This window comes from Verticillium dahliae, genomic scaffold (genome assembly GCF_000150675.1).
Source record: "Verticillium dahliae VdLs.17 supercont1.16 genomic scaffold, whole genome shotgun sequence".
In the NCBI taxonomy this organism is placed as follows: domain Eukaryota; kingdom Fungi; phylum Ascomycota; class Sordariomycetes; order Glomerellales; family Plectosphaerellaceae; genus Verticillium; species Verticillium dahliae.
Genome location: NW_009276935.1, coordinates 720,831 through 735,634, shown reverse-complemented (window position 1 = coordinate 735,634; position 14,804 = coordinate 720,831). Strand labels below are relative to the sequence as shown.

At 57.9% G+C, this 14,804-nt stretch overlaps 6 protein-coding genes across 6 annotated transcripts in view; 3 read left to right on the top strand and 3 right to left on the bottom strand.

Moving 5' to 3' along the window:
* Positions 1-503: 503 nt before the first annotated feature.
* VDAG_07423 (uncharacterized protein) lies at positions 504-1,412 on the bottom strand (the record flags this gene model as incomplete). The annotated part of the gene is made up of 2 exons (XM_009656328.1): positions 504-943; positions 1,013-1,412. 2 exons carry the CDS (start codon positions 1,410-1,412, stop codon positions 504-506), a joined length of 840 nt encoding a protein of 279 aa, XP_009654623.1.
* A 1,329-nt stretch (positions 1,413-2,741) lies between these two features.
* VDAG_07422 (uncharacterized protein) lies at positions 2,742-3,077 on the bottom strand (the record flags this gene model as incomplete). The annotated part of the gene is made up of 1 exon (XM_009656327.1): positions 2,742-3,077. The coding sequence occupies one exon, from the start codon at positions 3,075-3,077 to the stop codon at positions 2,742-2,744; it is 336 nt and encodes a 111-aa protein (XP_009654622.1).
* Positions 3,078-7,804: 4,727 nt separating this feature from the next.
* Positions 7,805-8,676, top strand: VDAG_07421 (carbonic anhydrase; the record flags this gene model as incomplete). The annotated part of the gene is made up of 2 exons (XM_009656326.1): positions 7,805-7,973; positions 8,030-8,676. The coding sequence occupies 2 exons, from the start codon at positions 7,805-7,807 to the stop codon at positions 8,674-8,676; spliced, it is 816 nt and encodes a 271-aa protein (XP_009654621.1).
* A 1,092-nt stretch (positions 8,677-9,768) lies between these two features.
* VDAG_07420 (uncharacterized protein) lies at positions 9,769-11,385 on the top strand (the record flags this gene model as incomplete). The annotated part of the gene is made up of 3 exons (XM_009656325.1): positions 9,769-9,849; positions 9,992-10,083; positions 10,437-11,385. The coding sequence occupies 3 exons, from the start codon at positions 9,769-9,771 to the stop codon at positions 11,383-11,385; spliced, it is 1,122 nt and encodes a 373-aa protein (XP_009654620.1).
* A 442-nt stretch (positions 11,386-11,827) lies between these two features.
* Positions 11,828-12,958, bottom strand: VDAG_07419 (uncharacterized protein; the record flags this gene model as incomplete). Its single annotated transcript, XM_009656324.1, has 2 exons — positions 11,828-12,125; positions 12,276-12,958. The coding sequence occupies 2 exons, from the start codon at positions 12,956-12,958 to the stop codon at positions 11,828-11,830; spliced, it is 981 nt and encodes a 326-aa protein (XP_009654619.1).
* Positions 12,959-14,469: 1,511 nt separating this feature from the next.
* The window catches only part of VDAG_07418 (alpha-ketoglutarate-dependent sulfonate dioxygenase), a gene marked incomplete at both ends in the record, with an annotated part of 1,320 nt that continues 985 nt past the window's right edge, over positions 14,470-14,804 (top strand). Inside the window, 2 exons of the mRNA XM_009656323.1 lie at positions 14,470-14,622; positions 14,672-14,797. Of these exons, the coding sequence (XP_009654618.1) occupies positions 14,470-14,622; positions 14,672-14,797 (279 nt within the window). The remainder of the gene's footprint in view (positions 14,623-14,671; positions 14,798-14,804) is intronic.

Sequence of the window (14,804 nt, the reverse complement as noted above, 5' to 3'; positions counted from 1 at the left end):
CTGCTCGCCGAACTTCGCAGACGACAACCCCTGGAAGCCGTTTTTTCCCTCTGCCTTTTTCCACCCTAGTGCATCCAAGGCCCCCCTCCCACCCCTTCTCGTCTTGCTCTTTTTGTCAATTCTCGCGTGATTTTCGCGCGGTTTTTCTTTTCTTGCTCTTCGCCTCCAGCTGAGGCGCCTGTGCGTTGGCCCCTCGGCCGAAGCTAGGCCTTCCAGGATGCCCGCGTCAAGCCGAGGCCACGGCACAATTATTGCTCTCCGGCTCTCCGATGAGTCGACGAAGTTATCTTTCAAGGTGTGATACTGGCAGTAAAAGCCCAGGCATCGGATCGTCCGGCAGGCGATCATCAGTGCCATGCAACTTGGAAGCTGGTTATGACGAAAACTTCATATGCACAAGGCTTACAGGGGTGGTAGAACATCATGACATTAATTACTTCTTCATAGGCCGTGGGAATCATCGAGTCAGCTACACGCTCCGCCATATCCACCTGCCTCTTCGCCTAAGCGACAACCTCCTTCACCTCGACCGCCACCTCGGCCACCTTGGCCTCGGTCTTGTCTGCAGCCGCAGCGGCAACGACGACAGGGGCACCAACAGCAGCCGCCGCCGTCGCCGCCGCCTTGGCCTTCCTCACGTCGCTGAAAGAAGGGTAGTCCGCTGCGCGCCACTCCTTGAAGGTGAGGCCTGCCGCCGCCACGGGCATATTGACCATGAGGGGCACCTCAATGTCCTTGGGCGTGCCAAAGACGGCCGCCTTGTGCACAATCTTGTCCTCGAGCGTCTCGTAGCCCATCTTCTCGTACAGCTTGTAGGTCGAAGGCGAGGCCTCAAAGTACAGAGGCAGCCCAAGGCTGTCGCTCAGCTGCTTGCCCCACTGGCACCACAGCGCGCCCGCCTTGCGGCCCTGGAACTTGGGGTCGATCGCAATCACATGGACATCTGCAGCTGTCAGCATCGACCTTCACTGTCATGGGTGACAGGAAACGGAAGGAAAAAATCATGACTTACAGACGTACTTGCGTCCACCAAACAGCTTCTCACGCGCATCGTGCAGAGGCTTCAGCACAGCCTCAGCCTTCTCGCGCTGCTCGCCCTCAAGCCAGCCCACGCCCTGGAAGGCCCTCTCCTCCTCGGTCCTCTCGTTCAGGTAGATATCGCCAAGTGCCATGCCGACAATCTCGCCAGTCTCCGTGTCGACGCACTTGTATGTGTACTGCACCTTGCTCTGGTGCCACCACGCCAGGGTGCCAGCAGCGTGGGCCTTGCGGAACTCCTCGCCCTCGACACCACCGGGGAACAGAAGCTTGACCATAATGTCACCCATCAGGTCGCCCTTGAAGGCCGAGAAGTAGGCATCGTACACCTTCTCGATGTCGGGGATCAACGCGGGGAGGATGGCGTAGCTCATGGTGGGCCGATTGTGAAACGCTCGCTGACAGTGAGGTATGCTTTTTTTTGTGGTGCGACTGCGATGTGGGTTGAATGCGAGGTGATCGGCAAGGCGATGGGTTGGGTATGCGTGTAGGGTCTCAGCTGAAGAGGAGTTCGTCCGACGCTGTCTCAACCTCAACCACGCGGGCGGGTAGACGACTAAATACCGTCGACCTCAACCTAACCGCCTCATTCAGCTCCGCACATCCGCCTCCCGTCTGATCCGAATCTTTCACCTCAAGCAAGGGAAGCAAGCCAGACCCCTCCTTTCTCGCCACGACTTCCTCCTTGGCCTTTGCTCATCGTACCCTCCCTCGCTTCTTCCTGCTAGTCTGGGTTCTGGTCTGGGCGCAACCGTCGGGACTGAAGAACGCCACCATGGAACAGGGCGAGCACAAGCGGGTGCGCCATCGCGGAGTGCGGCGGCCGAGGTAGCCCAGCGGCAAAGCCCTATCAAACCAAGAGCCCGCCAAGCGGCCTACCAAGAATGGTGGGTTTCTCGGGTTTCCTCCCCACCCCTTCTTCTTCATGTCGGCAAAGGTGGGCGTGAAAATTACCCGCTCGACAGAGTTATCAGATCGCGAAAACCACCTTCCTTACCAGGGAACCCTGCACAAGGCGCGCCTCGTGTTTTGTACGAGTTCCGCCGGCTTGTGAGTGGGTTGGCGCTACACGTGCCTAATCTGGTCTGGTCATCCGGGCTAGCCTCGCCAAGACAGATTATCTGATCCGCTCTTGGTGCCGTTTGTCCATGTCCGACATTCGGCGGTCCGGTCACCCCTCCGGAGCGGACGCCATATTGGGCCGAATGAGCTTAGCGAAGAGTGGAACGTTGGAGTCTTGGGTCTGACGCTTGCAGAATGTGGCTTGCAGGACAGCTGTGTGGAGGGGGCACAACCATGTGCCTTGCGTCCGCCGAGGCTTTATTCTCACTCGCCTTTTCTTTCCTTCCCTTCCTTCACACTCTGACTGTCTTGGGCCAGGGTACAAACGCCTCCATGATTCGAGGCCCATGATCGACATGGCGATGGCTCAGTGGAGAATTGTTGTCACTTCTTAAACTTCTTGGCACTCACACATGTTGACATTGTGTAATTGCTGACTGACACATAGGCAAGCGCCAAGTAGTGTGAACTGACAGAGTCATGCACATCTCTGCACAGTCGAAAGAGGAAATGCACTCGCAGCATGGTACAGCAACTTGTCCATCCAATCTTCCGACTAGCCGAGGACTGGAACCTGCCATTTTACATCGCTTCATGCCCTTCAGCCCTGGCGCCTCGCCCAGCTGACTACCAACCCTGTGCTAGGTGATTTCTGCCGATCTCGCCCTTTTCGATCGTGTCCGTCGTGATTGAGCCCTCACCACCCCTCCCAGGGAGGAGTACCATGTGCCACCGTGAACCCTTGATCTCCACCTTCGGGACGCCCGCCATGCTGGGAACATGGGCCACGGCGGGCCGCCGAGCGGCTGGACTCGCTTGCTTGTGAGGGGCCAACAGGGCCCGACTCGGCAGCGAGGGCCTTCAAGAGGACTGGGCTGATGCCGTGCAGCTCGCTCGGCACCTAGCTGGTTCGTGGCGATGGTGGGCTGGTGGCAACGTGGCGCGAGGGCTCGTTCCGGACGGGCGAGCGTGGACATGGGGCTGGTAGCCTAATGTTTCCCCACGAACTTTATGCTCGCCGGTAGTCTCAAGCCATGAATCCTTCGATGTGTCTTTGTATGCTCTGGGCTATCCTTCAGGCAAGTTCCTCTCATCGGCCGAGATGTATTGGATAGCTCGGCGCCGAGGGCTTTGACTTGAGGTGTTTCTCGACGGCAGATATTGCGTCGAGGTGTTCTTGCTGTGGCGGCCATTATGGATCGACATTGATCCTGGAGAGATAAAGGCCCCCTCACCATCACACTTGAGATCAAGTGATGTGAATAGCCGACTGTGTGGCACCATTTGTGTGATGAACGCCCGTTCAAGCTGCGCAAGCCCACCAATCCAGGCTTTCGATACTCTGTTCTGGCCCACCAGTCTTCACTCAGATCTTGCCTCTAGACCTTGCTCATGTTACAGGACATGTGCCCAGGAACCTTGCATCAGGGATCATGTAATCATTAAGAGTATTAGGGGTACAACATGCCCCAAACCCAAACCTTGAACTCACCCCTCGGCTGCCAATGAGCAAAGGAACCATACTCTTCTAGGCCCTGTCCTCCGGCCCACTGCCGCTGCAGGGCAGCAGATCTACGCACCATGCCCCGACGACCCCCAAGAGACCGGGGTCTCCGGGAGTCTCGGCGCCCCGGTTCCCCGGGTCCTCGAGCCCGTGTGGCAACCGCACTAACTCATCTTGGGTACCATATCCCGGCCGAGGCCGCCTTTTACTTTTCGAATGCAACCCCGAGACACGGACCTTCGTAATTCGATGGGGTACGCCAATTACCGTGAGCGCATGATCATGCATGTTCGAGCATTGGACTCGAGCTTAAAGTGCTTTAGGTTTTCGACGAGTGCAGATCAACGGAGTTTTCAACACGCCGTAGAAGTGGAGTTATGGTCTCCGTCAACTCTCATGCTGTGACCTTTTTGTCAGCGTGTAGAGGGAGGTATGTGAGGCTTGACCAGTAGGGACAGTTGCTGAGGATACATGCGCTCTTGTTGGAGACTATCTTCGTGGGAAGTTATGGCAAGCCCCGGAGACCGTCGAGCCTCCGAAACCAACTCAGCCTTTGCGCTGCGGATGAAATTTGGCGCCGGATCGGCAGGAAACAGATTGCTTCCCTCCGCACGCTCTCGGTTCTTCATCAGGAAAGAAATGTCATCCGGATGCAATTTAAGGTTTTCGGAGCATGTCTGGCCGGAGGTTTTGTATGGAAGCCGAGGCCCCCGTAGAATCCCCAGATAAAGATGGATTGGGAGACGATCTTCGTCACCCAGTCTCCCTCCAGCTTGTTCTTCTACAACCAGCACGTGAAAGGCTGTTTAGCGATGTACTTGCTCCTACGACGTTGGTCGAATGGATGCGGCAATTGACTTTACAAGCCAAATTGGTTAAGCTTTCGTTGTCAGCAGAGTACCAAAGGAAGCTGACGCCAACCGGATTGATTACTATTCGAGTAGAGTCCCATGCACAGTACCACGAGTACCGATCATTCCCAGCTCAGCGGCAGCGAAGTTTCATGCACATCACTTTTCGAGTTGTATGGGTACTACATCAGCTCGTAGTACGGCATCTGGCTACGGCATCTCGGCTCGCCTGCGTGGCCCGCCTGTCTCACCATATACCGTGTGTCTTTGCAACAATGTCGGCAGGATGAAGGGATACCTCGCAGGGTCGACTCCGCCGTGAGCCGCCGGTAGAGCGCAGAGACATACCTGAGCTCTGACATTTGCGGTTGCAGCCATCGTCTACAGCGATTTCAGATTCTCAAAGACCGTGATCGATGGTGCTCACCTCTCACGGAAGGCCTTTTATGCATGCAGTCCACCTCACCTTGAGGCCGCCTTGAGGTTCGCCATGGGCTCCCATCATGCCATCGGGACACGCTTTTACACGATTTACCTCTCATCACCGGTCAGCTTTTCATTTCAGATATCTCAGTCCGTCGGCGTGTCTTGTATTGCCTTTTATCCAGCCTTCGGTCGACATACTATCACTTTCGACATTTGAACAAGACGAAGCTCGATGAGGCGCAGTGTCACGACACGCAACGCATGTCTCGCCTGACAGAGAAGCAACTTCTTGGCTGAAGCAAACGCGAAGACGGCAAGTATCGTTTCTTGTGGCAATATTTCTCTTTTGGACAATCTTCATGATGCCAAAGATCCAGTGCAACGGCCAAATAACACCATATAGACCTGTCAATTGAATTCAATGCAGCGACGCGCAAGCATGCAAGGGACTGTGTGAAACTGGCATGTGGACATTGTCCAAGGCCAGCCGAAGCATAATTGGCGAAGGCAACATGGCAAGAGATACGACAAGCTGCAGAAGTATATTCGCGAATACGCCTTGGAATGATCCATCTTTGGACACCGCCAGCGATATCGAACGAAGTGTGTGAGAGCACTGATACTATGGCATATTTTGAGGATTTCGCCTGCGGATCGACCTCAGTGGTGGCATCTCTCCGACCGCTTCTTATGACGCCGAAGACACTCTCACTGCGGTCTCTTCAATTGTGCCCTGCCTTCTGGGAAGCATGCAGACGAAGCTGCGGAGTCAACGGCCTGTGCACCAGAAGCCCTGAGAGGCTCCATGCTCGCGGGTACACACTGCCTGTTGCACACGAGCTTAGGAAGTCTTCAAAGGATGCGACAGTTGATAATTGAGCCTTATCTTGAACTGTATCTCGACTACCTAATCTCATCACGGGGCTCCCAAATTGTGTCTGCGTACGTCAGCATCATGCGATAGAGAGTCACCTTGAATGCAGCAAAAGCCAAATTGTCCTTTCTGTCGAAACCTTGGTGCCGGACCTACGATTCCGTCTCGGACGACCAAGGCTCACCCCTAGCTTGCCTCCGCCTGCTGCGGTCGCAGTCGCGGTTGAAGTCGAAACAGTCAAACCCTTTTGCGCCAGGGTTCCGGCCAACCTTCACCGAACCTCGGACTCGAAACGCAGAAGTGAGCGATGGGCGCGGAGTCGGCCAAACACAAGCCCACCCCCGCTGGCAGTACAGCGTTGAGAACGCCCGCACAGAGACCGGCGTGCTTGCTCACGTGCAAAGCAAAAAAGAAAAAAAAGGCCGCTCATTGCTTGGCAAGCAACAACGAGTACGCAACTGTCAGTACGGTGGCAGGGTGGTTGAAAAAAACCACACGTGGGCAGCTTGATTTCGCAGCGCCATTGAGGCGCAGATGAATGAGCATTGCAAAAAGAAGGCCCCGAAAAGCTAAATTGATGAAGGCAGATGACAATTCCTCCACCTCCGTCGGGGATATACGCATGACGACGAGTCAGGGTGTGGCCCAAAGATAGAAGATTCGCAGAACCGTGCCTCGTCCCAAAACAACGGTAGCTGGCGCCCTAATCAGTTCGTCCACTCTATCTGTAATGAACGTGTCGAGGCCTTGGTTCGTTTCATGCTCTGCGAAATTGAGGACGACCCAGCGCGACATGTTTGCGATTGGTCGTTTACGCTCAAGAGCCTGTCTGTGCTTGGGGATGGAAATGTGCGCGACAAACTAACTAACCCAAGGGCATTCCGTCAATTGGGCACTCTGTTGGTCAAAGGCTGGCATCACTGCGGCTGCCGACGGAAGACTCCGACAAGTAGTGCTTTAAGTGTCATGGTCGTCGTCGTCGTCGTCAGCAGCAGTGTCGCCAAGACCAGGCATACAGCCAGAGAGCCTTTTCCCCTGCCTCAATCACGGGTCCGTCGCAGCAAGCGACAAAGCACAGCGGGCGTACAATCATCTGCCGGGGCCTAGGCAGCCAGGAATCAACAGTGAAGGTCTCTTGGCACGGCATTGGTGCCAAGACGTAATCATCTCGAGTCGGCCACAAATGTGAGGGGAAAATGGAGGCTCAAGTCGCCATGCAACACCTGAACACCGCTCAAGGCCAAGGGCCACAGGGACAAAACGAACGAGGGGCAGTGCAGAGAACATCAGCGCCAAGACCCTGCGGTAGTGGACAGACTCAAAGTGAGCCCATTCCCACTACACTGCCACCTCGACTGCCGCCCCGCTAGTCGTCAAGTCGTATCCTAGACCGCTGATCCAAGGATGCCCCTAGTCTGACAGGTGCCGAGCCCATGTGCTATTGGCTCCCCCACAGCCCTTTTCACTCGAAGAACCCGACGGTTCAGAACCGCACAGCTGACGCGCTAGGTACTCTGTGGTGCCAGTTGTCCGGGGTCCGCGATGTTGGGCATTGCAGATTGGATTGACAGCCAGACCACCATGGAATTTGCCGGGTCGGCGGGGATCATAGAGAGCGCTGTGCTGAAGCTCCGTCGCCCGTGCTGCTCTTTGCCTGTAACATGGGATGAGGAGCCAAGGACACAAGTCGACAGATCGCCCAGGGGTGGAGTTTATGCTGCCAAGACCGAACAGGTCGTCTTGCGCGCGCGCGCGACCGCCTCGTGCGTGACGTTTGTCGCTGCTCCCCATTTCGCTGATACGGCAGGCAATGGAGATGAAGGACAAGGGGGCCTGTATCGTGATGGCACCTCATCCTTGCCCACGAGGACGATGCTATAAGACGAGCGACGATCCTCGCTCTACCGACCTGCAACAGTCTCACTCGGCACAGCAGTCCTCACCCATCCTTCATCACATCTCAGCTTTGAAACACCTGATCAGCGCCTCAAGGTCTTGGCTTTTTGTCTATCATTCCAACTCCCACAAGCAGCATCGTACTCCTCCACCATGAAGTTCTCGATTCTCGGCGCCTTGGCAGCTGCCTCGACCGTGTTGGCCTGTCCCGGCCATGAGAACAGCGCGCCCATGGGTGTCATGAAGCGCCAAGATGGTGCGCCGCCGCCGCCCACCGACTGGGCCTACGAGGCATCCTTCAACTGGGGCCGCATCAACAAAAGTATGTGAACTCCCTTCTCGGGGATGCGCAGCTCCGATACTAACACGCTCACCCAGACTACACCCTCTGCCAGACGGGCACGCAGCAGTCGCCGATCGCGCTGAGCCTCAGCAACGGCCTGTCTCAAAACCACCGACCGACGTTCAACTACCCGACCAACGTGACGGGCAATTTCTTCAACTGGGGCTACGGGCCGGCCTTCACCATCACGCACCCCGAGGGCGTCTTCACGGGCAACCCGTCGTTCACGTACGACAACAAGACGGTCTACATGGTCGGCTGGCACATCCACTCGCCAGCCGACCACACGATCAGCGGGCGGCGGTCCAAGTCGGAGATCCACTTTGTGCACGTCGACGCCGCGGGCCACGAGGCCGCCGTGCTCGCCTTCCGCGTCGACCCCGGCACGGGAGACGACGCCTTCTTCGCGCAGCTGCCGCCCATGATCGGCTTCCGGGAGACGGGCAAGCAGGTCAAGGCCACGCTCAACCTCAACCTCGCCCTCGACAGCGTCGCCCACTTCAACGAGTTCTGGACCTACCAGGGCTCTCTCACGAGCCCCCCCTGCCACGAGGGCATCCGCTGGTTCGTCGCCCGCCAGACCATATTCGCCGGCGTCACGCAGATGCAGGCCCTCCTCGGCGCCAGCACGTACAGCGCGCGCGCCGAGCAGGAGGTCTGGCAGCACCGCATCAACGAGTAGGGTCGGCGGCTGTCTTTGCTTGGTTTTTTTTTTTTTTTTTTTTTTTTTTTTTTGTATTCTGGTTCCGGCTGCCACGTTTCGCCTTTTTTGTACATACCTTTGACCATGAACATTTGTGCGAGCATCTTGTGTGCATAGCGCTGGTGGTGGGTGGGCGTAGAGGTAGAGGTAGAGGCGCAGGGGAGTGGTGTTAGGGGCGGGACAGCGCGAATCACGCTATTGACGTTGAATTGAGACATGATTTGTTTTCTGCCTATATTAGTGTGCCTCCACCGTGACCTTGCAGAGCGTGTCAATCGTTGCTTGAAAAATCGTCTTACATTGCACGATGGCAATGGGTTGGACTTTGAGGGTACCAGGAGCCAAGATGAGAAATAAGCATGAGCTTGGAAGCTGTGCAAACCGTTCTTGTCATTTTCTTTAAGCTCGTGTCTATAAAAAGGCATCAATCCTCCGAGTGCTGAGGCGAAGTCTGCAGCCAATGCTCGCTTGTGATGGCTTCATGAGGTGGCAAGCGGGACTGGGCTCCAAGGATGAGGGCCTTCATATGAGGTAGCAGATCGGGTCTTGTCAAAATTGTGACGCCTGGACGACAATCTACAATTGACTGATGAACCGCCTATACTATGATCTTTTGGTCTCTACTTGTCAGATAAATGGCAGCCTATGATAGGTAAGGAGCTTTCGAGCCCACCCCTATTATGAAGGTCTGAGGAATATCAGAGCGGCATGCATTGTGCCATTTTCACGCCAACTTTCTGAGCTACATGTTATTAGCATTGCTGGAGATCCTTCCACTGTCTAGGAGATGTCTTTGATACCAGATGTTGCTTTCCGTAGGGGGGGTTCCTTTCGCGAACTCGATGTGAAACAGGGATGGGGGTCCGCCTCCCATCGCCAAGTCGATGATTATTCCAAAAGTTGCAGCCGTAAATCCAGAACATTGTATCGATTTTCTTGCTCTTCAACCCGTGTGTGAAAGATGTTTGCTGCTAGTACTTCATCGCATGACGTCGACAGACCAACACTTGACATCGCTTAGGAGACGGCTGTCAGGCAGACTACGTTCAGCCCTGTTCAACGCCATTCCCCATGTTCATCATGGTGTATCGTGTTCCGAGAGCTCTTGTCTCAAGCAACGACCTGCTAGGGCAAGGCGCCTGGAAGCAGGCCGTAGACTGACTCGATACGGCGCAGGCTGAGCCCCCAGGTGCATGCCCCGCTGCACGCCCAGCTGCACGCCCAGCTGCACGTAAGCACCCCTCACTTCACAGCAAGTATTTGCAGGCAACTCAAACTGCCAATGGCAAGCTAGCTAGTGTTACTCTTCAGGAGGCTAGCGAGCCGTGAGAAGCGCTCTGCAAGGTTGTGCCTCACGCTGCGCCACGACCCACACGAGCTGTGCTGGTACCTAGGTACAGAGTTGATACGTGTGCGCGTTTCGGCGGTTCAAGATATGGCTCGCGGGAGCCACCCAAGCTGCGCATGCAGAGTCCAATGCGCGACGATGCACGGCTTCACGAGGTCTCAAGCCGTCAGACACGATGTGGAGTCGAGAGGGCGCGGCGTGCCGTGAAGCATTGCTTTTGCCTGCCCTACAAGTGCGGGGCAGCCGATCAAGATGTTTCGACTGAGGGGACGAGGAGGAGACATAAATAAGCAATAGGCCACGCACAGCGAGTGCAAGGTATTACGCCATTCCCTTCCCCAACGACAACATCAGTTGCAAGAGATCACATACTGCTTAGTACTGTCAGCAGCAGGTTACACACTGCTCAACGCCGTCAGCAGCAGCAAGAGCACCAGCAACAGCACCAGCAGCAGCAGCAGCAACAGCACCAGCAGCAGCAGCAGCAGCAGCACCAGCAGCAGCAGCACGCAATGTCCGCGCCCATCACGTTCTACGACATCGGCCTGCGCCCCCCCGCCGCAAAGAACTGCTGCTCGCCGAACCCGTGGAAGACGCGGTTCGCGCTCAACTTCAAGGCGCTGGCGCACACGACCAAGTGGGTGGCGCTGCCCGACATTGTCAACCTGCGAACGACGCTCCAGGTGGCGCCGACACGCAAGTTCGCCGACGGCAGCGACTTCTTCACGCTGCCCATCATCGAGGACGCGTCGACGGGCACGACGCTCGGCGACTCGCTCGACATAGCCGTCTACCTGCAGCAGACGTACCCGTCAGCAGGCGACGGCGACCTCTTCCCCGACCAGCCTCTCGACTACGCCTTCGACCCGGCCGAGGGCCTGCTCGTGCCGCTGTCGGCCGTGCGCGACAGCCCGTACCCGGCGTACGCAACGTTCAACGTCCACGTCGACGGCGCCTTCACGGCGCACACGCAGCTCACGACGGTCGGGTTCCCATTCGACCCGGCCAACGAGGCGGCGACCAAGGCCATCTTTGTCGACCGCGCGCGGCCGTACATGACGGCGTGGGAGGATTTCGCGCTGCGCGGCGACGACAGGGCGCGCATGCTCGCGTCGTTCGAGGCGACGCTCGCGCCGCTGGCGGTGCTCTACGGGCGCGACGCGGCGGGGCCGTTTCTGCTGGGGGCGCGCGCGAGCTATGCTGACTTTATCGTCGGCGCCTGGCTGCGCATGTTCGACGTGACGCTGCCGGCAGAGGAGTGGCAGCAGGTGCGGGGGTGGCATGGCGGCATCTTTGGACGGTTGCACGACGGGCTGCAGGCGTATGCCGAGGTCAAATAGATGAAGCTGAAGCATGAGCATGATGCTACCTGTACCTACCTTACCTTACCTCGTTAGGTGGTAGCTAAGTGTAGATGTTCATATGTATGGGGTTAGATGCAGCATGCTCGCGTTGCGCGGCTGAGCTGTCGAGTCACTTCTTCACAGGAGGCAGAGGCAGGCAGGAGACAGAGACAGAGACAGGCAGAAACAGAGGCAGAGACAGGCAGGAACAGAGGCAGCAGGAGGCAAGAGGCAGCGGGACACGGCCATGGGGGAGGCAGGAGGCAGAGGAAGAGGAGGAGAAGGAGCAGGAGCATGACTCGCACGCTGGCAAGAGCGATCGATGCTGTGGGGCGATGAATGCACACTTTCCCCACCTCGTTGTGTCCGTCGTCAGCTGCCAGTGAGGGGCTTCATTCTGATTGACTTCAACCTATGGCCCTCAACTGATGACCAACATTCAATTCTCAGCCTGGCTCCCGGCTCGCAGCGTCAAGGCGACCCGTTCATACTGTTGCATCCTCGTTCCCCGCGTCAAGACGCAGCATGGATATCTCTCCTCGCGGCCAGTGAACGAACGAGCATGAGCATGAGCATGAGCCACCGACAGTCCCCCAGCCCCTCCACCGACTATGAGCCGACGCTTTCGCCGTGGGAGGTCGATGTGCTTGACATGACCCATGACGGCGACGTCGACGTGAACCATGGCAGCGACATAGTCATGGACCATGGAAGCGGCGTCGTCATGGCACGATTTGCTGGATTTTGGTGGGACTTGGTTTTGGCGAAGGGCGCATCCGCATCATGTTGGTTAAAACTGTTCGAACTTTGGTTTTGTAGCAGTACTTGTATATGAGTGGTAATGATGGACCGAAATCACGATGCATCGACCTGACCATGCCACTTACACACCACCAGTCTGCAAACGCGCCACATCATGCTCATCATGCTCGCCCCCCTCGGCCACAGCCTTCAGACTGCCCATCCACCGCGCAAACCCATCACGCAGCTCGCCCTGCTTGGACCACTTCAGCACGGGCGCCAGCAGCCCGCGAAACGTCTCCCAGCTGTAATACTCGGTCGCGACGACGACGCCGTCCTCGCCCACAACCTCGACGAGCTCCTGCACCCGCTCGGCGTGAAGCACGACGTCCGGCATGCTCTCGAACCGCCACGCGACGCGATACCCCCTGCGCCCGTCGCCGTCGCGCTCAAACGCCTCGAGCGCCGTGACGACCTCGCGCGGCCGGTTCGGCGCCGCGGCGTCGGCCGTCATGTACGCCGCGAACGTCACCCGCACCCCCGGGTACAGGTACCCCGGGCGGCCGACGGCGAGGGCCTGCAGCTCGGGCGCGTTGAGGGGCGCGACGTCGGCGGCGGCCGGCGCGTGGGTCACGGTGGCGGACTTGCAGAAGGTGTTCCAGGCCGGCCAGGTCGTCGTGTCGAGGAGCTTGGCGAGGACGGCGAGCGGCGGCGCTGCGATGGTGGTGGAGCAGATGACGGTGAAGCTCGGCAGGGCGCTCGGCGGCAGCGTCGGGGTCGGCAGCGTTGGCACAATCTTGGGGGCTTGGCCCAGGGGGAAGGGGGACATGATGTGTGATGTGTGATGTGTGATGTGTGATGTGCTTCTGTCATGGACGTCGAGGCGATGAAGCGTTGCGAGAGATAGGATGGAATGACAGAGATGACGAAGCAGAAGCACGGACGTCCACCTTTTGCTGCTCGCCGACCTCATTTCACCGGCAGAACCTTATCTCGCCTGCGTGCCAGGATGGGCTGCACGCGACAGGGGCGGCCGCCGAGGATTCCGTGATGCCAGACTGCTGACTGGAGCCATCGTGCGACACCTTCAGGGGAATGGAGTAGGGAAGGCGAAGTCGATGGTCGAAAGAGGGGTTGCTGTTGAGGGCGGTCTTGACGACAGATTTCCAAAACTCAACTTCCAGTGCTGGACCTACAATGATGCTCCTCCAACTCAACTGATCAGTGGAGATTGCAGCATGCCTGCAAGTAGAACGAACTTTTTGCGAGGCCCTCCCACCGACAGCCAGCCGTCTCAGTGTCCAGGGCCGTCCCGACGCAGTCGACATGCTTCACATCCTCGCACACCCACCACCCCGAAGAAAGCGTACCCGCAGCCGGCCGGACCTCATGCCCGGACCTCAATCCGGACCTCATGCCCGGACCCCACCCCGTCCAACGCCCGATCAGGACATGACCTCACCATGAGCCCGGGGGTCCATGCTCTGGCGTCCCCCGGGGCATCCCGCGCCGGTCTCGGCTAGGCACCCCTCTTTCAAATCCCGAACAGACGGAGGATGGCGTCCACAGCAGGTGGGCGAGGCTGTGCTGCAGAATGGCGTGCTGGGCTTTATTCGTGAACATGGTACTAGCACGATGATCATCAGCTGGCTTCGTCTTGGCGGCCTGGTGTCTCCTCTTCGGAGGTTCTCGCCAACTTTGAGCCACTATGAAGTACATCCAGCCATCGCATCGCCACCCACATCCACCATTCAACCCAAACAGCAAAGCGAAACCACATCGGACCTCCTCCGACCTCACTCGATGCGGGGAAAGCTTACAAAGGATCCCCATTGCGTGATCGCCCGCCACATAGCAACATGGCCACATCAACAGCTCACGCGCCGCCTCTTCATTCACGGGATATCGCGCCATCCCTCACCATGCCCGATGGGGCGCCGCCCGCGACAACCGAAGGAGGGGGGGAAACAGTCCGACCGTCGTCCCATTAAACGAGACTCGGAATGCGTCATGGCACAGCAGTATACTGGCACCCACCTACCACGACCGTTCGCGAGCCCATCGAGAAAGGGGGGGATCCATCCGTGGTTCGTTTCGCCCAGTCAGTCGGCGGATGCATGTATCGCCATGAGCCAACGCCATCCCTCGCCGCGAGCATGTCATCCGTGACCCCGCGTCGAGCCGACAGAGATGCGGCCCGGTGATCGGGTCGAGAGCTCGCATGCCTATATAAGTTGACTGTGGCATTGCAGCGGGCTCGGACAGGCACCAAATCACGCCGTAGCCACGTTGAGAAACTAATCCACCGTGTAATACATCCTGACAACTGCATCACTCAACATGGCCCCCTCCGCAACAGAGACGGTCACGGCGGAGCCCCTGACCCAGCGCTTCCGGCTCAACGCCTCGGCGACGGGTCCCTACAAGGAGCTGTCCCCGGTCAGCTACCAGGAGACGGAGACCAAGGGCGGCGACGGCTTCGAGGCGGCCAAGGTAAGCCGCCGCATGCGATATACTTCCTCAACATGCTGACTTCGGGCAGTACCCCCACTACCTGCCGACGTGGAACCCCGAGCAAAAGTACCCGCCTCTGGAGCCCTTCGAGCACAAGGAGCACGGCAAGGATGCCGACCCCAGCTTCTCGAACCTGCTGCCGACGGGCACCCAAGTCAACC